The following is a 25459-nucleotide window of genomic DNA, read 5'->3' as shown; positions in this document are numbered from 1 at the left end:
CATCTGATAATACTCAGATGGGGAGTTTGATCTTCCTTTTTCCAGGGCTGATATTTAATGTCCCATGGCACTTGGTTATAATATGTCAGTCAGCTAGAACCTCTAGTGTAGCTGAGATCATCAGAACTTTTTAAATGTTAAGAGATTCTGCATCTTTCCTGATACTAGTAAAATATCTGTAAGGAAGAAAGACACTTCTTGTAAGATCTGAAGGAGACATAGGAATTAGCAAACTCTCAGTGGCCACTGCTTAATTCTTCAGAAGAAGGTGCAAGAAACTCCATAGTGGCCAACTACGGAAACACATTCCAATAATGAAAGTTTCTTCATAAAGTCACTTAGGTAGTGGTTGTCTTAGGCCCTGAAACATAAGTAATTATATCCTTTCTAAATAGTTTATGTAAGAGAACTGTGGCTGTTCTCATTATTCATTTACATATTCAGTCCTTTTTGAATTCTGCCAAGCTCTTGGCCTCCTCCGTTCTGGTCTCTCTGAGTGCAGCCACATCAAACTCACGATGCTGCAAGGAAGGTGAAAAACCCAGGGACAACTTCTCAATCTTGTCTCGGGGGAAAAATTGCTTTTTGATCCCCAAAACTGGTAATTGGCCAGACCCACAGCATCTTGGAAACTAGACCTCCATGGTAGGGCTGGAGCAGGAGAATGGATGCTACATGCCCTGAGGGCGTCACATGCAGGAAGGGGATAGGGTGTGAGAGACAATCAACTCTCCTCTTTCTTTTTGGCCTAGCCAATGGGTGGCAGAGAAAGGCAGAGAAACCATTCTTCCTTCTCTGCTGTTGTTCCTTGCACAGGCATGCTCTTACTTTGTATTCTGGGTAGCAGGGAGACAGAGGAAGACTCCAGAGTAGCCTGTCATCCCTCCCTATTCCTCTCAGGAACTAGAGGTTGTATATCTCCTGCCAATCCTATCAAACATCCCCACTGCTGAGACAGAGGTGGAGTGTGGACGGTGGGGGAGTGGCATTTCTCCAGTTGACTCTTTGGGGTTGTTCAAGAGCAAACTAAAAAAACTTGTTCCTCCACTCATGCTCAAATTCCCCAGCTCATGGTTGACTGGGCTGCCAGTATAGGTCTTGGGATGGGAGGAATCAAGTTTAGAACTGTATGGCAGTGCCAAAATGTTAGGTTTTAGTAACCAATCAAACTGTTACAGGAAAGATGTTGTTTGAGTGGTGTGGGTTTTTTAGTGAGAATTACAGTGATGTGAATGCACTTAAATATCTAAATAATTTACCTAAATCATATAGGGAATACTGCAAATGCTGGTGGAAGGTTATCTCGTTTATGTAAGGCAAAATTCAAAAGTTTTAAAGCATGGTCGTTATACCCTTGAGATAACAGCTCAAATTCAAGAGTTTTACCCACTTGTGCTAAGTCTGAATTTGCTTGACTATCTGCTTCATTTCTCAGAGTGGTAGCTGTGTTAGTCTGTATCAGCAAAAAGAACGAGGATTACTTGTAGTACCGTCGAGACTAACAAATTTATTTGAGCACAAGCTTTCGTGGGCTAAAGCCCACTTCATCAGATGCATGCAGTGGAAAATACAGTAGGCAGATATATCTATATCTATCTATCTATATATACAGAGAACATGAAAAAATGTTTGAAATGGGCCATCCTGATTATCACTTCAAAAGTTTTCTTTCTCCTGCTGATAATAGCCCACCTTAATTGATTACTCTCATTAGAGTTGGGATGGCAACTCCCATTTTTTCATGTTCTCTGTATATATCTATATCTTCCTACTGTATTTTCCACTGCATGCATCTGATGATGTGGGCTTTAGCCCACAAAAGCTTATGCTCAAATAAATATGTTAGACTCTAAGGTGCCACAAGTACTCCTCGTTCTGTTTGCTTCATTTCTGTTATCTTAGATGTAAAGTCTATCTTTGGTGGAAAACTGAGTTAATTCATTAGAAATTTCTAAGTCATTTGTATCACAAATATATTATAGCTGTTCAAAATGCTACAAGTACAATATAGATCTTTAAACTTAAAAGATTTGTAAAATTAAATCAGATGAAACTTTATTCTAAGTATGCTTCTTGAAATATTTTAATCATTTTTGTGATCAAAGGGTCTGTTCAAGTCAGTGGGACTCTCACACCAGCATCTGAAGGCAGAATTTGTCCCCAAGTATTTTATAAAATAGATTAGAAGGTTCTGTTTAAATGGCACCATAAAGTAAACTGCATTAAAGTCAAGCTTATGGTAAACATTTTAAGAGTATATAATCTAGCTCTGAAAGTTTAGCTATCTCAATTTTTTTCCTCCAGAAATGCAAGAAGATGGCCTCTGATGATAGATCCTCAGGGCCAAGCAAACAAATGGATAAAGAATATGGAAAAAACCAATTGTTTGCACATAATTAAATTCAGTGACCCTGAATTTGTGAGAACACTGGAAAACTGCATTCAGTTCGGCACTCCTGGTAAGTGATTGAATAATGAAAATGTAGATTTCTGATAAAACCTGGAGAGGGCACAATTAACTCAAAAATAAGGATGATAAGAGTACCAAATATTGTCAGAGTCATAGAAGAAGGGAGATTTTGTTATCCCTTATTGTTTATTGATAGTTAATCAAATTAGATCTTTAGTAATTGAAGTCACAGCAGGTTGTGAGATTTTTCATCTCAAATATCAATTTGGAATCCTCTCTTTAGTTTGACTCTTAATTGTTTGAGAGTTTGCCATATACTTGTTTTCATGTTACAATAATTCTACTTTTATCTTCCAAAAAATGTATAACACGCTATCTGTCAAATTGTCTGTTCCTGTATGGCTATGCTTATTTTACAAAAAGATTGTATTCAGTATAGTACTTTTACTGACATTCTTATATACCATATCTGATACAAGGTAAATGAATCAGAAAATCATTACTTACAGTTAACTATTTGAGTTATTTAGATTGTTATTTTCAATGAAAAGTTTAACGACAAGTAAAGAAACAACTCATATATCCTTTAATTCCTTATTTCCTTGTAGGGGGAACAAAAATTGATTTCAAAATTGGGATTAGGAGCCCCAATGCCATTACATTCAATAATTCTTTTAGGACTCTGAAAATCCCAGCCTAACGCTAGTATACTCAAGCAATACTACAGTTCTGAGAACCTTCACTGCCCTATTCAAACTTGATAAATATCACAAAGCAAATATAAACTATCTTGAACTTTTAAAAAATGTATTTAAGAAAGTTTTACCATATTTCTACCACATCCTTTTAGACCCATATTTGTATTGTGGAAGTAGTACCTGTTTGCGCATCGTAAGTACACATTTAACAGAGATATACCTTGCCAAGAGAATGAATCAAAACCTAGTTATTGTTGTGTTCAAGTGCTGCTGGAAAATGTTGGAGAAGAACTGGACCCTATCCTAGAACCACTTCTACTCAAACAGACATTTAAGCAGTCTGGTAGTATATGCATCCGTCTTGGGGACTCCACCATCGAATATGCTCCTGACTTTCGCTTTTATATTACAACCAAGCTGAGAAACCCACACTATCTTCCTGAAACATCTGTTAAGGTGAGAGATTTAAAAATTAATGTGTTTTGTTTTAATATTAACACTACTTGCCCTGTAGGCTGCAGATAGAAAACAACTATTTAGATATGAGGAACTCTTTTCTTTCTGCTTCTTTGAAAATATTGGCATAATCTCTGAGTAATCTCTAACTGCTGATATTAGAGTTGACAAACCATTACTGTTCACAAAACAGTCATTCATACTTTGAAGAATTTAATCTAAACATTAATTATCTGGTATTTACCTTCCTCCCCAATCCATTACTTTTTGTGCGAATTTTACTGAGTTGCTTTTCAGCATAGAAATATCTATTGGGAGTTTGGAGCCCCATGCACATACAGGCTACAAATTGGGCTTCTAAAATCTTCTAGAGAGTTGGTTCCATGGTGACTGCTGTTGGCAGGACATCAGGCAGTGCCAGGCTTTGTGCCTTGGGTATATACAAGAATACAAATTTACAGAGAAGTCACAATTATTCCTGTTTCCACCATATAGTTTTTCCAGGTTTTTGTAATGTGATAACAATAGCTTTCACCACTCAAACCTGACTTCCCTTGTGAATCATCAAACTATAAGGAACTAAGTGAGTTATTGTGGTTGTTGCAAGTTAGGCAGCAGAGGTATATTTCCTGCTTCATAGAATAAAGTTAGTGTTTTCTTGCTCCTTGCAGTTACTCAAGAGCTGTATTAAACTTTTTATTCACTGTTACTTTTTAAAAAGTGTGTTAGTGGCTCAAACATATATTTAGGCTAAACGTTGCTTCTATTAGATCATGAAGCCCTGAAAATTAGATCTGAAATTTGTCTCTAAACTAATTTGAAAATCAGCAGAATGGAACAATAACTTAACTTCCAACTGATAAGGAGCATTGACATAGAAAGAAAGGGTAGAAAAAGAAATTAATGAAAATAAAGAACCTCTCTTCGCTTTATTACACCTCAAAGCACCCAGACATTGATTTTTTTTTAATCAAAGATAAAACAATTAGGTACAAGTTAAAAAGCAAAGATGAAATATAAGAAAGCATCCAAAAACAAAAACTATTATGCTACATATACATTTAGAAATGAATTGCATGAAAAAAAAAGTTTTTAAAAATCTGATACATGTATCATACCAAGTTAAATGAGATGACAATGCTTCAGGCCTGAATCTCGGTTGTGTGCACCAGTTTTATAATAATTGAACTCTGTTGATTTTAATGGAGTTATACCAGCATCAAACTCATGTAAAGAAGTGGAGACTCAAGTCCTATATCTAATACCAAAAAAACCCACCTTTCCCTGTGTTCACTAATGGCCTTCATTTGTACAGCTTTGGTTATATATAAATCTTTTACACACTACCACTTGTGTCAACAATTGATCATATTTACCTGTTCATCTCCAGTCTTCATTGATTCCCTACATAGAGAGTTACCACTCTTGGGTAATTGACTCTGAACACCCTCCTCATCCCTCTTATATCTGGCCTTTTATTGTCAAGGAGTGGGGGAGAGAGATGAAAGTTCTCTGCCTCAAGGTGGCTGACCTGAACTCCAGCCTGATCTTGAATTTCTAGTGTACACACCTGTTCAAGTCTGTAGACCCAGGTTCTGAGACTCACTGCTGTGGGTTTTAAAATACAGTAGAAAAAGATTCCCTAGGTCCTCTTATCTTTCCAACAGGATGAAGCAAAGGTACTCTTTCTCTGGGGGAAGACTGTTGTGGGGGAGAGAATGAAGACTCCTGGAAGGGTCTGCTCAGGAAAAGAGCAGGCAGTGACCCACGGAGTCGATGGGGAGAGGCTGAAAAAATGAGCCCAAGAAGGGCTAAAAACTAATGTCTGAGTAGAAGACAGACTAAATCCTCAGGATGGAGGGGCTGAGGCAAAGACTCTGTGGGGTAATTGCATTTGTCTTTTTGGACAAGTATATCTTGGAAGAGGTGGACTTTCATTAAACAGCTTAGCTGGAATTCCAAGTCACTGGGAGGAGCTTAAAAGACTCCAGGCTGGTAAGCCTGCTGCTGAGACATCAGAAAGAGTTTCAGCAAAGGCCTGGAGAAGGCTGCAGAGAGCAGGAAGTTTCCTGCTGAGGATCCTAAGATACCAGGGAGAAAAAAAGACTCTAGCTAGATAGAACATAGTCTGCTAAAGCAGGGAAAGTCTCCTGGCAAGGTGGCCTGGGAGGGGCTTGATGTAAAGCTGTGAAAAATTAATATCCCAGGAGAATGGAATCATCACTTAAACAAAACTTGAATGAAGTGGCCTCAGCCATCATATTATTGGTGGCACCCTCTTATTTTGTAGGACTTATCTTGAATGGGAGGCCAGTGGAACAATTTTGTGGAAAAACCCACATAAAATCTACTTTAAACTATATTTCTGTAGCAGCTTCTTTCAGGACCAATGCTGCACTTGATGGAAGATTTTTTGTACATTCAAAAGTCTCCATGTAGCAGCATGGAAGAATTTGGAGATTAATTGCTTCTGACAACATCCTTCCAAATATTCTGTTGGTAAGCACTTGAGAGCATAGGAACAAAGCAGTCTAAGAGGCCATGGAGGAAAGAAGGCCCTTCCTCCTTCCAGTGAGAGAAACTTCAGGCTATCCTACCTCACTAGATGTCCCCTTTAAAACTGTTACTCCTTTAGGGACCAGCATCAAGATTAAACATTAGAACAAAACCAGTGTAGCCATTTCTGAGAGTCAGCTCCTCCAGAAAATTATCAAATACAGAAACTCTTGAATTCTTAACTTGGGGTTTCACAAGACTGAAAAGACTTTCTTTCTTGGAAAGGAGCTTCAAGGTAGGCCATCCTCTGAAAGTTCAGCTGTCACTATTTCCTCTTTGTGGTGCACCAAGGGCACCTAATCTAGACTCCCATCTCCTCAGCTGTCACCTCTCTTGAACAGAGACCAACATCCCTCTTCCTCCTGACCAGGGGTTTTCTAGACTGCAAAGTTTCCTGGCCTCACTGTGATATAGTCCCCCCAAACCAGACTCTAAAATGGCCGTTTGCACTTTACTTTCTCTTTGAAGGCTACAAGCAATAATTGCCAGCAGTTATGAGTTACCACAAAGAAAGCATGTTATTCTTAAGGTGAAAGCATTACAGAGAAAACATACTAAAAACAATAAAAGAACCTACACAAATGCTAAATACCTTACCCTGACTCTGGCCTTGGGCTCTGGTAGGTATCAGCCCTTCAGAACCCACAACTGGGTTTTTCCTGTGGTTTACAAGCTCATAACTATTTCAGATTCAGAAGCAGAACACCCATGAATGGGTTAGTCTTTCCTTCATACAGTTTAGGTCTTTGATCTTGAGAATCAGGGACCAGGTAATCAACAGATAATGGTCCTTTCCTCCGTGTGTAACTTCAAAAGGCTGGCTTTTTTCCATAACTGGAGGTGGGGAATTTGCATTCACATCCACCTGGAGATTCCTCACGTAAACCACTTGACACTTTGTCCAAAAAGTCCATTCTTGTCTGGCACATTGTTCAGTACACTCCTTGAAGTACATAACATTTTTCAGGGTTCTCAAGATATCTTTCCCTCTTCCCACTTGAGAAATTATTATCCAATTTAGAAACTCCTCTTGACTTTGTGTTCACAAGTATGAAGATATCTCCTTTCTTGGAAGGGAGCTTCTGGGTAGGCCCTTCTCTGGGAGTCAAAAAAAAATTGCTCTTGAAATAATCTAAAATGAATACTCAATAGAACTCTTTTCGTATCCCAAGGACAAGTTTATCCTTTCTCAAAAATTAAAATAAACTAACAATACTGAAATCCATAATTTCAGTATTCTCTCTCAAAGATCAAAGGAGGTTTAATTTCACATTCTGATTGGTGAGTGTAACTGGAGATGTATGGTACCTGGTTCAGAGAGGCTGATCATAACTATGGATATCAAATTCCAGGTAAGGAGAATGCATCTGCCTCCTATGTGACTCAGGCAGTCTGATTCAAGGAAGAGACATGGAGGAGTACAAATGATCTCTAATTATAAAGCATTAGGCTGCTTTCCTCCATTTCCAGCAGCTAATTAATCAGAAATGTGATGTATATAAAATAATAAAAAGAAGATTTTCATTAGTGCTCAGGAAAGCAGGTTTGGTCATGTCCTAGGCAGAAGTTTGCATTCTATCTCTTAGGGTTCTACATCTTAAAGGTGAAGAAAAATCAGAGTGGACTCAACTCAGCAGATTTCACTTAAACCCAGGGAAATGATGTTTGGAGCAGCCAACCTTTCAGAGTGTCACAAGTCAGGCTGAAAGCCCATTGATGAACCTCTGTGTCCAAGAGCAAATGACACTATGAGGAAGGGCCATCTGAAGCTGGAAGCAGTGGACACCTAATCTCTGTTATGCCTTCCCCACTAAACTACTGAGATTAAATATGATAAAGAAGAGTGTGAAGGAGCAGGCCACTGTGATTCTGTTCATCTTGTCGTGGATCCTCAGGTTTGGTTCTCAGACCTTAGTCAGACATAACCAACTCTCAAGTTTCCAAAATGAAAGAACAGTGTGTGAGAGGGGCCTGTCCTGCACCAGAATCCAATGTCACTAAAACTGTCTCATAGGAAGGTTAATGACCCATGCCTGCTGACAGGGCGGGAGGGGGGCACAACCCTGAAACAACTTGAGTTATGTGTCCCCTCCTCCTGGAAAGCAGCAGTCTCTCCATGCAGCTCTCAGCTGTTCCTCTACTCCTACCTCTCCCTGCCTGGCACAGATCACTAGCTCAGCTGCTCTGCAGGGAGGGGGGCCAGGCCATACCAAGCAATCTGGAGGGGGGAGCATGTGACCCCGCCTGCCCTCCCCTCCCCCACATCGCCTCTGGGAACAACAGACACACAGATATTCTAAGAAGGTAATAAACATCCTCCTAATAAATTACATGAAATTCTCAAAAGATATCTACAAATCGCTTGGATGGGGTTCAGATATTGTTATGAGAGATGGATCAGGCAGTGTCAATTAAAGTAAAAGATGTTCTATGGTTACTACAAGATGGCCTGATCACTGGACTCAAAGATAACACTTTGGAAAGACAAGTCTGTGACTGCATGTGTATTGCACTGTAAGAAACCAAAGGAAATCTCTAATCACCATTACATAACTGATATCATAAGACCACCATGCTCAGTCTTCCAGTGGTATGCAGATTCCTGTCATGATCTTGCCCTGTATGCTGCAAGAAATCATAAAAAACATCTTTCTAGCCTCCTACAGTCAGTATGCCCCTCTCCTGTGTCTCAATATCTTGTCTACTTGCCATCTGCTCGACCACTTGGATTTTGGAGCTTGGCATGCTCTCTATGGAACCTCAATTATGCATATTCTATCAAGGCATGGTAGTTCTTTGAAATGACAAGGAATTCTCTCTCAAGATAACCATATGGTAGGAAGTAGTATTATCATTCTGGTTAATTCCACACATCCTAATGAAGGGCATAAATTGGATGTGAATGGGGCCATCAAGTGGATAGAGGTGCGTATAGTACAGGCATTCAAAACCTTGGATATAACTCCTCCCTAGCACATTATCACTCATTTTGTGAAAGAAGCAGTGATTTAATGGGTGGAGATATCATATATATCTTAAAATGAGATCTGCACTATGTGGTCGTCTAGTGACACTTTTTCAGAAGGTGATTGTCAACAGCCTCTCCTTTGTAGATGCAAAATTTGTTAGATTGTTGTAACCCTTACATTTCTATCCAAATTGTGCATAGTTGAATCCATCCTCCCTTCCTAGGGTTTCTGCTTTTCTCTGTGAAGCAGAGGGGAGGGGATGAAGATGGGAAAATTCTGTCTTATCCATGATTTTTTTTTTTTTGAGAACACTCCCTTGGAGCATTATGTCCTTAGTTTTTCTGGCTATTGCTTGCATGTTAAGTAATTTGGAAGAATAGCATGTTCTTCTAGGACATCGTTAAATTTCTTGTCCAGGCTGTATTGCAAGTGATTTGAGTTGAATAGCACTTTAACCTTTTTTATAGTTAGTATTTTTTCAACTTTGAAAGTTGTCATTCTGGAGAGTTCTTTTTTGAGGGGCAATTCTAAGCCCAGACTGTGTGCCAGAGTTTTTTGTCTGCTTCCATTTGCTGTGGAACTGGGAAATGCCATATTGTGATGGAGGGAGGAAAGAAAAAGAAAAGTCACAGATAAGATGGACCTTTTCTTTCTTACTAATCGTAATTATGGGACAAAAACTCCATAGCACAGAGGACTATAGAAACCTCAGCCTCAATTTTTCTGCCGTCAGAATCATCTGTTTTCAGCTTTGCTTGGTCTTTTGCAGACTTCCTGAGCACGGAAGAGGAACAATATTTTAATTTGATCTGTCCCTAATTGTGTTGTGCTTTGTAACACCTTTCATTTACAGGTAACCTTACTGAACTTCATGATAACTCCAGAAGGAATGCAAGATCAGCTTCTTGGAATTGTAGTAGCAAGAGAGAGACCAGATCTTGAAGAAGAAAAGCAAGCCCTAATCTTGCAAGGAGCTCAGAATAAAAGGTATCAGAAAAACATATTTTATTGGGGACTCTACCCCTTGTCCTTCAACGCTGTTTTTGAATGTCCCCTTGGTTGCTTTGTTTTCTGTTTTCTTAATAAGTTTTGGGGAGAGCAGGAGCTGGGGGCAAAGGTTGCTACTTGTTCTCCTACCTGATGTTTTTAGAAATGAATCTTCACTGTGGGCCATATTTGGTCTGGTCTGTCTGACTGTACTTGGTAGGTGTGCACAGGATCCTTTTCCACATGAAGGCAGAGCAAAGTTGGAGGAAGGCTGGCTTACTATACCTACTGTACACTGCATTCTCTTGGAGTCATTTTGCTTTGTAAGAATAAGTGAGCCCTGTATGACCACAGGTGTTTAGAAAATAGCTTAATTAAAAAAAATTGTAAGAACAAAAATAGGTCTTTAATCCTCAGGTTGCATATCTTGACTACACATTGCATGTGTTGTACATATTGTACACTTTAGTGGACAAAACCTACACATTTTCGATATGAAAATTTTGTATTTTATTTTAGGCAACTAAAAGAAATAGAAGACAAGATTTTAGAAGTTCTCTCAGCTTCAGAAGGAAATATTTTAGAGGATGAAACTGCCATTAAGATATTGTCTTCTTCCAAAGCTCTGGCTAATGAGATTTCTGAGAAGCAAGCTGTAGCAGAAGAGACAGAAAAAAAGATTGATACTACCCGGATGGGTTACCGTCCTATTGCTATTCATTCATCAATCCTGTTTTTTTCAATTGCTGATCTAGCCAACATTGAGCCAATGTACCAGTATTCTCTTTCGTGGTTTATTAACCTTTTTGTCATGTCTATAGATAATTCAGAGAAATCGGAAGAGTTACAATCAAGGTAAGAAAGATAATTCTCCATTCTCACTTAATTTTAAAAAAAAGTTCATTAATTGGCTTTTATTGTTACTCAGGAAGGAGTCAGACATTTCTCCAAAGTATATTGTATTTATAATTACTCTTGGAATTTTGTTTTGTACTCTTGAATCAAGCAGAAAGGTCCATATATTCTTATCAACTTTCCTTGAGGACAAGTTATTTACAGATATAAATAGGGTACAATATGCTAGTAAGTGTTTTTTTATATTATTTCTTATTTCAGTTATTACTATTTCTGGTCCTGTGTGGAACTAAAAAGATCATGCAAAGATACACAGTGATTAGCCAATCACTTCGCTTTCATGCTGTATCCCTTTTACCAACTATGTTTGTCTTGTCTTTTTAGATTTTAACCCAGTTTTGGATAGAAACTATAGATGTCTGTAAAGTATCCTGCAATATGGTTTTTGGCAATATGTAACTAATAATAATAGGTTTACTGCTCTGTTATACTCCCTGAAGTTACCAGTAGTGGGTTGCACACGTGCTTCCAGTGCATCACACCAGTGAAATCCACACATTGGGCTAGTCCCTCAGCTGCAGCCAAGATATACTCCTCACAGATGGTGGAGTTGCAGCTGCCCCAGGAGTAGCTCTGGAGAGGAACGGTGACTCACAGTTGTGCTTGCAGATAGCAAGTGAGCAGATAATTTACTTCATCAATTTTTGGGATGCAGCTTGCTCTCCCACTCGTGCCTGGGAAACTTGCAGGGGGTCCTAAGGCATGTGCAAGCCTATGTTCTTATTAGGCTAGTCAAAACTCTAGCCCTCTATGTCAAATTATGGCCAAAATGTTAAGAATATGTTTAAGATGGCAATTCATCAGTGTTCTGCTCTTCCACATCAAAAGATAAATTCTCATTCCGTGGCCCATTTGTTCTTGAAGAAAGAAATTTCCTGCATTCTTTGAAGTGACTTGTGATCTATTCTATCTTGCTGCTTAATAGCTTTTGATGATGCTTATATCTTGCATTGGAAAAGTCAGTTTTAATTATTTTAGTCCATTCAATTGCTCATTTTCCATCATTTCCTTCAACTTTTTAGGCATGTTGCATCAGATCAATTTATACTGTTGTGGCAAGGTTTACCATGGGGTGTTGGAACACAGTGTAACAAGTTCTTTTTTTGTAGTGTGAAAGCAAGTTTTAATTCATGAGAAGATGTGCAATTATAGTTAGTTTTGGGGGTATGCAAAGTTTGGTGTAGAGGCAACTTCAGGAGAAAGGGACCTGTGGGAGCTTCAGGAAAGTTTTTTTGTCTAACTTAGGCTATGATTAGAGTCCATTCCTGAGGCAAAATTGCTCCCTAGGAGCTGGCCATTGGTGTTGAGCTGAGATTCCTGGAAAGACAGATTGCCCTGAATGCTGTTTGATCATCTAATTTAAGGACTTCTTTATATGTGTAAATAAAGCAAGTGACAATTAGAGTATACCCAGCTTGTGTGTCATCCACTTGGAAGCCAACCTGCAATACTCCACTGATTGGAGTCAAAAGAAGGGACTGTACATTTATGTTTTGGTAATCATTGTAGTGTGGATCAGTAGTTTTCTCATTTACTACAATTAGAATGAAAATCAGTTTTTTAGTAAACACTGTTTCAACACTATGAAGCCTGAAAAATAAGATGAATAAATTCCAGTGTCCAAAGGGACCACTGTGATAATCTATTCTGACCTCTTGTATAGCACAGGCCATAGACTCCTCCCAAATAGTTCCCTTTGAGTAAGAGCATGCCACAGTTTTAGGGTAACTGCAACTGTATTCCTCCCTCCATAGTCCACACCAGGAGTTCCCACCAAGTCTCACATCTCTAGCCATAACCTTTGTCCTACTCCCTTCTTTTAAGGTTGCTTAACTCTCTGCCTTACACTGTCATATCACCAGCAAGCCAGTCTGCAAAAAAGGCCAGCACCTGTACTTTGCTTTCTCTCCAAGAGCTATGAACAATATATTGACATTAATTAAAAGTTACCACACAGCTCTTTCTAACCAAGCACATTTATTCTAAAAGTAAAAAGCATTACAGAGAAAACATAAAAAAACAGATTTAAACACACATAAACATACTAGGAGTTGTCCATTAGTCTTATGTGGCTCTAGTAGGCCAAAGTCTTTCGAAACCTTCTGCAGGGGTTGTGGCCTCCATTGGATAGAAGGTCCTGTCTGTTTGCTGGCTCAGAAAGAAGGCCATGACTCAGTTCAGACTCATTCTTTTACTCCAAAACAAATACATGCAAACCAGGCCCAGGGATGGAATGTCTCTGGAGTTGTTTCGTCTTAGTGACTTGCATTAATCACCCACCGCATATTGTTTTTTGGTTCCTGTGGGAACTGTGGTAACCCTTCTCCGTGAAATACAATACAATCATACATAAACTGTTCATAAACATAATACAATATGGTGTGACAAAGTTCCTCTTCTACCTTGGTGGGTCTTGTACTTATTGGCAGATTTGCTCACTTTGGAGCTTCCCTGTTTATGCAACCAAAGATTGCATTAGCCATTTGGGCTACAGTGTCATATGAGGAGCTTATGCTCAGCTGATTATCCAACATGACCTCCAAATTTTTATCACTGCTTCCCATCTTATAGGTCTGACCTATATTTTTTGATCCTTGTGTATATATTTATATTTTAGCCATATTGAAATGCATATTGTTTGTGTGTGCCCTTCTTTCTAAGCAATACAGATTGCTTTATATCAGTGACCTGTCCTCTTCCTTATTTATCACTCCCCCAAACTTTAGGTCATCTGCAGACTTTATAAGTGATGATTCTATGAGTTCTCCCAGGGCATTGATTAAAAAATGTAAAATACAAGGGCCCCACTAGAAACCCATGCACTAGATGATGATTCCCCATTTACGATTACATTTTGAGACCTTTTAGTTAGCCAGATTTTAATCCATTTAATATGTTGTTGATTTTATATTGTACTAGATTTTTAATCAAAATGTCATGCAGAACTAAGTTAAACGCATTACAGAAGTATAAGATTATTATATCAATACCGTTAACTTTATCAACCAAACATGTAACCCCCCCATCCCAAAAAATAAGTTAGTTTGACTGTTTTCCTTAAACCCATGTTGATTGGCATCAATTATATTACCTTCCTTTATTCACCAAGTCCTATAACAGCTAAATGAACTATACAACTTTCTATAGAAACAAATTAGCAGATACCCTTTCCACCTTTAATGAATTTTTAGATTCTAGCTAATGAAGTTCTCCCAACTGTTCATAACTCTATCTATTCTCTTCTCTTCAATATGTAATCACAGTTGATTTCATCCAGTAGCCACTCCTTTATATCCACTCACTAGTGACTACACTTAATCTCCTTCTCTAGCTTTTAAACACTTCTATACTTTTTTATTTCCTAATAGCCATGGGGAGTATAGCAGAAGTGGGGGTGGAGGACAAGCCAGCATAATGGGTCAAATTTGAGTAGCATTGTGATCCTGTGTTCCAGGTCATGAAGCCACTCACTTATATTTGGCCTGGCTGCCCCTCTATCATGCCAGCAGGGAAGGGACTCTGTCATTGTCCCACCCAGTTCCAGTCAGGAGCCAAGGGGGAAGGGTGTTGTCCTTTTTAATCAGTTCTTCTAGGAGGTCCTCACTACTTACCAGTACTACATCTAAAATGGCATCACCTCTAGTTGGTTTGGTGACTATTTGGTGAAGAAATCTGTAGGCTATCACACCTAGGAATATCTGGGCCCTACCATTGTTAGTAGCACTTGTTGTCCAATAAATATCTGGGAAAATACCCCATAATAACACAAATTCACATTAATATTTATTTCATTAAAAATATTAGAGGTCTCTCTCTATATCCAAATCAGATCCTGCTTTCTTCATCCAGCAGTCTACCCTCACATTTCTCTGGGCCAGCATCTATCTGCTTGTCTTCAGCTTCCTCTTGCCTTTCCACCATCATCTGCTCAAATCCCTTTTTGAAACATAGCCATAGTTTCTATCTGCATTTCCGAACCTGGGATCTTCTTTTCCATCTGGTCTATCAGGCAGCAGTTCATACAAAAGCAGCACCTTTCAGGTACCCTCTCCAGAGCAATGTACATCCTGCAGTTTCCACATTCAGTTATCTTCATTGTCTCTTCCATTCTTCTGGTCCTTCTTCTACCATTGCTGCATCTGTAGCTGTCATAGCCTTTCTTCCTAAGCTCCTGTCAAGAAGGAAAGAAAAAACAATCCCCTACCCCCCAAAGGCATGTGTGTTTGCACATCCTTCCCCAAACTCCTCTATTTGCTTGCTCCTGTGCCGCTGGCTGCTGTTTCGCTGCCTTATAGGCCTGCTGATTCGGGAAACCCGCCCTCTAATGAAGGTTCAGTTGTAATCAAACAGTCTGCTCCTGTCACAACACACTGACCTGTCCCAGATTTTGAAAACTGAAAACAAACCAGCAAACAAACACTCACACACTCAAGAACTCACTCGCCATCCCTAAAAAACAGGGGCCTGTCTCCCTTCTCCTCTAACAGATCTTCATTCAAACTCCACTGTTTTCAGCTCTGGACCTGTGCTGACTCTTGTGGTGCTGTTCTGTGATAAGATTATTATTGTTTCTAATCCTTTTCTAATGTAAACAAGATAACCTTTTATTAAAATTTCACATTTTGCCCTTTGGCACTGTCTTTACTTCAAAGCTTCATGCATAGAATCAATTTGAGTTAAATTGCTGCTGTATTATTTACTGCCAGGAAATTAATACCTGATATTTAAATAAGTCAGGATTGAAAGGTACATTTAGTATTTGATATGGACATTTCTCTGCTATGTGAGTGAGGGGAGCAAAAACAGATGGAAATCATGGATGCAGGAAGAGCAGCAACTCTCCAGCATGCTTCTCCTCTAATCCTGATTCGATCCAATGTTCCTCCATTGCCCAGTCTACACTACACAAATAGGGTTTGACATTTCTTCCTGGTCAGCAGGCAGAGATCATGGTGCCACATCTCCAGAAGATGCTCTCCTGACAAGGGAAAGTGGTCTTAGAGAAAAATGCTAGGAATTGGGCCTCTTTACAAATACCTTTGACCTCCACTGGTATCTGGAGGGTAGGAGGGTCATACATCCTGCTCGTTCCACCTAGTGAGGCCAACCTCTACCCTGACAGAAAAATGTGAAAGAATTCTGGAAGCTCAAATACTACATTTCATGGTCCCTTCATGATTGTTTTGATAATAGATGGCTCTCTGGCTTCGATTTTTTTTAAAGGAAGTCATTGGTAATACAGCACAGTTTTCTTATGACATCGTACTAGGGGGAATACACTGTAACACTGAAAATTCTTTCATGCAACCACTGAAGATAGTCTATTTTGTCTGTGCTTTATAAAATTCATTAATATAAATAGAAGATTATTGCTGCTTTTTTCAACAGGAAGGTTCAGCTCTCCTCTCCACCCGCAGCCTGCAAAAAAAAAAAAAAAAATCTGTCAGTAGTAAAATGTAATTCTGTTGAAATGTTTTTGCATTGTTTTCCTCACAAATTGGTGTACACGTTTAATGAGGATCCTTGATTGTTTTTGGGTAATTGACCAGAAGTTTATTAGAATAACAGAGGTCTAAGCGAGCTGTAATATGGTTGCTTAAGTGTATGGGCTTTAAAGTGATACAAATTTAAGTTCTCTCTTTCTCTGACACTTGCAGGCTGAAGATTCTCAAGGATCATTTTACTTACTCACTCTATGTTAATATCTGTCGCTCACTCTTTGAAAAGGACAAGCTGCTCTTCTCTTTTTGTCTAAATGTAAATCTCCTGCAGCATGAAAAATTGGTCAGTATTTTAAAGTTATTTGCGATTTTGTACGGTATATATTAAATGACATACCAATATACAAAAAAGAACATATAACATGTAACTTAAAAAGCCATAATTGGGTGTGTTTTGCTTTTACATGTTTTAATGAGCTATTAGAGAGTAATAGAATAAACTATAAAGTGATCTAGCAAACTTAAATATGATAGCCATTTTTCAAATCTTTTTCAAAATAAAATCCAGCCTATAGTATTGCAAATATTTTGCAACATTGTTATTTATCTATTGACTTTTTTATCAGATAGTTGTCAATACTTGTATTAGTGGTAAAGCTTTTATCCATTTAGAATAGATGAAATTGACTAGTTTACAATATGAATTTTAGGAGCATTTCAAAACTGAAGTTTCACTTCTTATTAATTGTTACGATGGAGGAGGGAAAAGTGCCTATTTTATTCATTTATGATGCCAAATATGTTTACTTTAATACAGATTACACATATATTTCTCAGAATCAAACCCTTTTGACACAATTGTGTCTTTTAAGGCTGATAAGTTGTACCTGGTCATTTTGCAGAATAATGTTTTAAACTGATAGGGAAATGCATCTCTTTTAATTTACATCCCCTGGGGAACAGTATTAATTTAGCATTAAAAAATATATTAGAATGTAAATTCTTTGGGACAGGGCCTGTGTCTCCTTGTGTGTTCAGAAAGCACCTAGCACATTTTGAATAGTACTGGAATCTATGTTTTAAATAATGAATACAGTGAAATGAAATGTACTTGATTTTAGAACTAGGAGAAGTGGTGGCAGTTTTTGTTGAGCAGAAAGCTGAAAAGCTACTAAATCAGACAGTCTTGTAAATTTCCTTTCAGGGACCTTGGTTTACAAGTTCTAGCCCTCAAACGAATTTGGAACTGGGTAAAATGTTGGTGAGGGGATGGGGCTTGTTGGAGACTAATATTTGATTTTCATTTTCAGACCTGAAATTTGGTTCAAAGAGTCTGAAACGTATTAGCTTCCATACATAGCTCTTGCTACTTTTTGATTCCCAGAAAGTATCAAAGTTATCACAAACATGTGAAATTCAGAGAAGTATATCAATTATCTACTTCATGTGCTGACATGGTATTTGTCCGCTCATTAGGTTTCATTGTTAAGCTGTCTCATAGTGCTCTCTTTTACTGCAGATTAATGAAAAAGAGTGGAAGTTTTTATTAACTGGTGGCATAGGCCTGGACAATCCCTTCTCTAATCCCTGCACCTGGCTTCCTCAGAAAGCATGGGATGAAATTTGTCGACTAGATGATTTGCCAGGCTTCAGAAACATTCGTAAGGATTTTATGCGACTGAAGGATGGATGGAAATCAGTGTATGATAGTTTGGTATGTTAACAGAAACAACTGAAGTCTGTTTCATTACTGATTTTCTGTTTCTCTAGGTTAACTGATCACATTAAAATATTAATTCAGAAAAACAGAAAATTATATAATTTTGCACTGTTACATTCTTGTAGTAAATATTAAGGCAAATGGTATGAAGGAGTACAGTACTTCCAGTTTGTCAGATAACTTCTGTGTAGCGAGTCACAGTTTGGATTGAATTTTTAAACAAATTCAAATAAAAATTATTTAAATGATTACGGGTGCGGGGAAAGTCTGCTAATCTTAAGAAAACCAAAATGTACATGAATCTGTTTGTTCACCATGTTTAGATATTGGTGCAAAAATATACTGCTTTGCCACTTACACCACTCTGACCATGTTATACCCAACTTGTAGTTTATGCAACCACTGACATCAGTGCTGAATTTGGCTAAGAGACTTACAAAAGTTGCACCTGTTTATACTAGACTAAATTGTCCCCATTTTTATTTTATGTCACCACTATAATGGTGGAAAATAACAACATTAATTAACAACATTCAGTCATCAAAAAGATGGCACAGGAACTTCAGGAAACCCATCTAGAAAGGGTCGACTATATATGTGTTTTAGACATTGGAAATTTCCATCATTTAGGAAATTATGGATTAACTACCTGATTCACCAATAGGTAGGATATTATGAAAAGAGTTAGGAAAAACCTGAATGGATTTTTAATTTGTAAACCTTGGATTAATCTGGTCAGGTATGCACAATGAGAAAAATTACAGAAAATAATCCATGGCCCAGTTCTGCACCCCTTTCATTGGCCCAAATTGTGAGCAGCTCTTGTGCTGCACACAGCAATGGAAGGTAGACAAAAAAGTTCACTCTTCATTGAAAGGGTAGTTCAGAGTGGCACTCCCGAAGCACAGGAATTGCTGGTTCCTGTTTCTTACCTGGAAAGAAGCCACCTGGAAAAAGGGGGGGTTTAAGAGGCTACCCCCAATAACAAGCAGCAGCGCTGCACGAGATTGTGTGAGGCTCTTCCCCTCCGCCTATGCAAGGCTGTGGCTTAAAAGCCAAAATCTAGTTTATCAAATGGTACTTATATACTCAACGCAGGCTCCCTGAAGTAAATAAAGACTTCTGTGAATAAATGCTAGTTATTAAAGACTGCAGAATCAGGATATCAGTTTGCTGATATGGGGCCTGATAAATGGTAGCATTTAAGTCAATAGCAGAACTTTTATTGACTTCAGTGAGGGCAGGATGAGGCACATAGTTAGTATTTTGTCTCACTGTACTAAAATGGGAAAGTTGTTCTGCCATTCAGTGACATCATGACAAAAGTTTATCCTTTACATATCTTGCTTTAGTAGTGTTATATTTATCATCATAGAGTGGAATTTTTAGATATTCTAGTAATTGAACCTTAGGGAAATGGGATAAGAGTACCCATGAGAGATAAAAGATTCTTTTATCAGGATTTCTGTATCCTGTTTCTTACTTAAGTAGTTTATACCACAGTACAATTGTTGTGTTAAAATGTCACATTATAACGTAAATTACTTTAATCTGAGTGGAAGTGGTTTTGTTTGAGAGCATAACTGTTGCTGTATTGTCATTAAGCATTCTGAGAACTACTTTGCCATGGGCAGCCATTAAGTGAAAGTATTTTTTGGTAATGATTTTGGCACATATTTGGGGTCTATTTTCCCCTCAACATCTGAGTGCTATGCTCACATAATAGTGATTGGTTTTTAAATGGAGTTTACCCAAATTACTTATGCTTTGATGCAAGAATACATTTTTTTTAACAGTAAAAATCTACATATCCATCATTTGGCCGATTGATTAGTCATCTACATTTATCTATTTAATTGACATCTGTGCTAGAATTATAGATTGTATCTTAAATTGATTCTATATATATTGTGACTAAGGATTAGATGTGTAATTCTAACTGATTTGGCTATAACTATATGCAGTGTTGTAGGCGTGTTGATCCCAGATTGTTACAGAGACAAGGTGGGTGAGATAAAATCTTTTATTGGACCAGCTTCTGTTGGTCACAGAGATAAGCTTTTGAGCTTACACAGATCTGAAAAAGAGCTTTGTGTAAGCTTGAAAGCTTGTCTCTCTCACTGACAGAAGTCAGTCCAGTCAAAAGATAGACAAGGTAATATAACTTTCTTTACAGTGCTGAAATGGGAGGGCAACTTCTGTTTAGTCTCCCATTGATGCCTGGGGATCTAGATATAAACTAATTGGTGTGAATGGTTGTTTTCTTAATAGGTTCCCTAGCATGACCGTGGGAGAAGAAACCTCATGTTCCATTGTAATATTCATTGTGTTTAGAGTGAGATTGTTTTTTAAATCCCATTCCTCAAAATAATTAAAAACTACTCAATATAATGTACATATTAAAGAACTACCACCTGATCACTGAAGGAAATGTTCTACATAGATATTCAAATATATTGGACTGTTTCTGTATTCCCTTTGCTATGATAAATGTAACAGCTGCTGATACAAGATTCAAACACATAAAGAAATCCATTTAATGTGGTAGAATATTCTTAATGAAACTAAACATACATTTATCATGTTTCAGTTTGCATAATACTTGCCAGCTGAGAGAGTCTATCTATATCAAAGTTAGGGAGTTTGGGAGACGACAAGATAATGCTGATGAAAAGAATGGGAAAAGGTTGAGTTCAGAGCCTATTTTTTAAATGTGTGACAAATTTACAGCATGATGGTTAGTAGGTTTGGTGTGTAATTCATGTGTTTTCAGTAGGGTTGCCAACTTTCTATTTGCAGAAAACCAATTACCCTTGCCCTGCCCCGCCCTTTCTCTGAGGCCACACCCCCATTCACTCTATTGCCCACCCTCACACACACATTTTCACCAGGCTGGGGCAGGGGGTTGTGGAGCAAGAGGGGGTGAGGGCTTCAGCTGTGGGCTCTGAGGTGGAGCCAGAGATGAGGGGCTTGGGGTGCAGAAGGCTGGGGCAAGGGTGTGAGGGTTCTGAATGGGGGTGTGGTCTCTGGAGTGGGGCCGGAGATGAGGGGGAATGGGGTATAGGAGAGGGCTCCAAGCTGGGGCAGGGGGTTGGGGTGGGGGAAGGGGCTCCAGGCTGAGGGAGGAGGTTGGGAGGGAGTACAGGCTCTGGGCTGGGGGCGGTCTCAGAGGTGGGGCCAGAAATGAGAGATTCAAGGTGCAGGAGGGGAATCCGGGCTGGGGCAGGGGGTTGGGATGTGTGTGTTGGGGGGGCACAGGCTCTGGGGTGGGGCCAGAAATGAGGGGTTCAGGAGAGGGTTCTGGACTAGGGAAGGGAGTTGGGGTGTGGGACAGGGTGAGGGCTCCAGCAACACTTACCTCCGGCGGCTCTTGGGAAGCAGCAACATCTCTTTTCAGCTCCTAGGTGGAGGTGCGCACCTGCAGGTGCCATCCCCTCAGCTCCCATTGGTCCAGTTCCTAACTGAGCTGGTGCTGGGGGCAAGAACTGCACACTGAACCCCTATGGCCATCCCTCTGCCTAGGAGCAGGGTGTCGCATAGAGCCCGTAGGGAGCCTGCCTGCACCACCAACCGAACTTTTAACAGCCCCGTCAGCAGTGCTGACCAGAGCTGCCAGGGTCCCTTTTCAACCGGGCATTCTGGTCAAAAACTGGACACCTGGCAAAATCATACTCTTTGTAGTGGTTAAAGTTAGGGGTACATTTGTGCTGAATGAAGTTCAAAGTGTTTATTCAAACTGATATTTAGTAATTTTCCTTCCAAAGTTCTCGTGTATTTGCATGTTTTCTTGTTAACAGCATTGATAGTGTGGCTATCTATTTATTTTAAAATGAAGAACAAATGTTTGCAAAATGAATCAGAATCCATTGCAAAATCTGTAACAGTTAAAAATCAGAGTTTCTGGAAAAGTCTCATCTACTGGAAAGTAAGCAAACCAAATACAGGAGAAGGAAAATAAGTCATCAGACTTTAGGATACAATTACAAAAATCTGTGGCAACCAGGTTGAGGGAGAGATGAGGAAAGATGATTGAACCCCAAGTAACCATAAGTCTAATAACACTGGAGGTTAATATGGAGGTTTTTAAAAAAAAAACAAAAACCAAAAACTAACTGATACCAGGGATAGGAGATAGTAACTGTCTTAGCTCCAGTCCAGCACAGACTTAAGCACATATGTTAATAGTCTCATTGAAGTCACATGTATAATGGTATGTAATCTTTTGCAGCTTTGAGCCTTAGGTTGCAATATTTTATTATAAGTCAGGGACTATTTCTTTACTATTGCAAATTGGTGAATCATCATTGAGATGGAGCTCAATGGAGCTGTACCAGTTTACACCAGCAGAGAATTTGGACCCAGGTTTGACATATTCGGTATTTGTTAATACACAATAAGAGTGCTAGGCCATTCAGTGTTTAAATCGTTTCCTGCTTTCTCCATAAAATCCACTTTGTCACTTTGGTTCTAGTAAACATTTGCAAAGTGTATTTTAAAATGAATTGTATTTCTGTCAAGGGATGTTTTAACATTTTCTTTGGGTTTATCAGGAAGAGATTAAGGATCCAATTGAGCAAAATACTTACGATGATTTGAAAATCCCACCTTGGGTGCCCCAGGAGCACAAATCCCATGGAAAGCCACTGGGACCTGTGAACTTAACTCACTTAGGAAAATCCCATTATTTGAGCACATGTACTTTAACAACATGAATGCAGCTGTGTTTCATTTGGCAGACCTATAGTCTCTGTAGTGAGGGGAAACAAGGATGTTTTAGCACCCTTATTTCATATAGGCACATTAGGCTAGATTCACAAGAGGGTCATAGGCACTTAATTGCAACTTTAGGTGCCTAAGACCAACATTTAGGCATTCATAAAACCACTACTCAGCTGCCACCTACTATTGCAGGCTCCTAAGTTTCCACTGATAAAGTCTCCATGGTGCCTATGTTTCTGTTGTGTGGCACGGCTGCCTACATCCCAACATCACCAAGCAGCTCAGCACCTGTCTTCTGCCAAAGTTCAATAGGATGCACAAACTAGACATTCCCCTGTATGTCTCACCTGTGAGACCTTGTCCATTAGGTGTGCATGGAGCTGATGAAAGTGGGTACTGGAACCTGGATTGCTCAGGTGACTAACCACTAGGCTATAGAGGCAGTTGCTTTTTCTCTTGCCCAGTGAACATTAAAATATTTCATAGGATGTGGAAAAGTTTTAATAGGAGAGATTGAAAGAGACCCACTGAGAATACCCCATAGCTACTTGGCTAGAGCATTCACCTGGGAGATAGGAGATCTGAATTCAAGTCCCTGCTCCTCATCAGGCCAGGTGGGGATTTGAATGTGAGGGGGAGTGATGGTTCTCAGGGTACCCAAGACTGAGATTCACCTTGTTACCCTCTGCTACCAATGTGCGGTAATCTTGGCTGTGCTTAGCCAAGCCAATCTTCCTAACACTGGCAGCCTTCTAGCCAATCAAGCACCCCCCTCTGAGCTATGCTTGCTCTTAGTTTCTCTTGCAGATTAACATGCCCTCATCTCCAAATCTCTTTGAAGTGTTCCTCTCTGATATCCAGCCCCTATGTGATGGGGGCCACTCATGAGCACCTCTTGTTGTTTGGGTTCTTTGTCTGTTCTCTGCTAGAGTAGGGTCTCTCCCAGGCTTCCTTGTCCTAAAAATTCCTTTATCTTATCCCTATGGTCCCAGCCAGAAACTGAGCTACTCAGGTCCAGCAGCGTCTTTTTACTGTGCTCTGATTTGCTGCTTCCCTGCAGCCTTTCTAGGTAGGCCTGGAGGACCCACCTTTACTGTTTCTTTTCTGGGGCCTAAAGGGCCCCAAACACCCCATCATACCCTGTCATTAGCTACTCACAGAAATATCAGCTCTGCTGGCCTCAAACAAATTTTACACCAGTTTGTAAGAGTCAGCTGTAGTTCTGCACTTTGTTTAACATTACAGCACTTAAATTTATTATTTTTTTCACTATAAATATATCTATCAAATATTCAAGATTCTAGTGAAAGTAGTGAGTAAGGATATTGGAAACAAAAGGTTACATATAAAACAAAATCAGAACACACTTTCTAGAGACTACACTTAACTAACAGATTAATCTCCTGTCTAAAGAAGTTTATCTCACCCAGCATCTTTTGCAGCTTTTCAACCAAGGTCGGCAAAGATGCCATTTTCATGAATGTAAAGCAGGGGTTCTCAAACTGGGTGTCGGGACCCTTTGGGGGTCACGAGGCTATTACATGTGGAGGTTGTGAGCTGTCAGCCTCCACCTCCAAACCCTGCTTTGCCTCCAGCATTTATAATGGTGTTAAATATATAAAAACGTGTTTTTAATTTATATGGGGGGTTGCACTCAGAGGCTTGCTATGTGAAAGGGGTCACCAGTCCAAACGTTTGAGAACCACTGGTTTAAAGGCATTACCCATTAACTTCCTAGGTGTAAGGTGATGTGGGGTGTTCTTTGCCTTCTTCTCATATTCCCAGTTTGTTGTCTGTACTCAGAGACAGGATAACCACTCATGGCTTATTTTTTCTATGTGCTGCTTCCCTGTTGACTTCACATCTTTTTGTTGACTTTGTATGAAAATAGGCATCCATTGTGTTTGCTTATAATGCTTGATTTACATCTCAACAGAGAGATTGGTGAATAAACATCTATTGTTTGACAAAAAAGCTGTTTTTCACCTCTGCTTGTGACTCATGCCTTGATACAGATTCTAAGTGTGTATTTTCAATATGTGTATGTAACTCCTCATGTACTATCTGTACATACATTTCACAATTATAGTAATGACCAGTGTGACCTCAGCTTTCATTTAAATCCTCACATGACACTCTTTGGTGAACAAGAATGTACATACCAGACTCAGGACATTCCTGTAATCCCTTTGCCAGTTAGCATTAAGAAATTCTTGTGTCACAGGGTATGCTCCAACCCCTAGGCCACAGGGTAGAAGAAGGACACCACCTCCATTTCTTCCATTTTTCTTGAGAAAGGGCTGACCTGGCTTAAGTCCCTGACTCCAGGAGAGGTTTCATGTCTGTGAATGCCAAGCAGAGATAGGTTCCTAACACCCTTTAAGGCAGGGGTGGGCAAGCTTTTTGGACTGAGGGCCACATCAGGGTGTGAAACTGTATGGAGGGCTGGGTAGGGAAGGCTCTGCCCCCCACAAACAGCCTGGTCCCTGCCCCCTATCTGCCCCCTCCCACTTCCTGCCCCCCCCCAGAACCTCTACCCTATCCAACCGCCCACTGCTCCCTGTCCCCTGACTGCCTCCTGGAACCCT

The 25459-nt window shown here is 39.4% G+C and overlaps 1 protein-coding gene across 1 annotated transcript in view; it reads left to right on the top strand.

Annotated features, from left to right (window-relative positions):
* Positions 1–25459, top strand: part of DNAH7 (dynein axonemal heavy chain 7) — a 308475-nt gene that overhangs the window by 248423 nt on the left and 34593 nt on the right. The window contains exons 47-52 of the mRNA XM_038420958.2: positions 2305–2459; positions 3374–3564; positions 9943–10076; positions 10596–10931; positions 16649–16775; positions 17952–18146. Of these exons, the coding sequence (XP_038276886.1) occupies positions 2305–2459; positions 3374–3564; positions 9943–10076; positions 10596–10931; positions 16649–16775; positions 17952–18146 (1138 nt within the window). The remainder of the gene's footprint in view (positions 1–2304; positions 2460–3373; positions 3565–9942; positions 10077–10595; positions 10932–16648; positions 16776–17951; positions 18147–25459) is intronic.

The sequence above is a fragment of the Dermochelys coriacea genome, chromosome 11, assembly GCF_009764565.3.
Source record: "Dermochelys coriacea isolate rDerCor1 chromosome 11, rDerCor1.pri.v4, whole genome shotgun sequence".
Lineage (NCBI taxonomy): Eukaryota > Metazoa > Chordata > Testudines > Dermochelyidae > Dermochelys > Dermochelys coriacea.
This window is presented reverse-complemented; position numbering and strand designations above follow the sequence as displayed.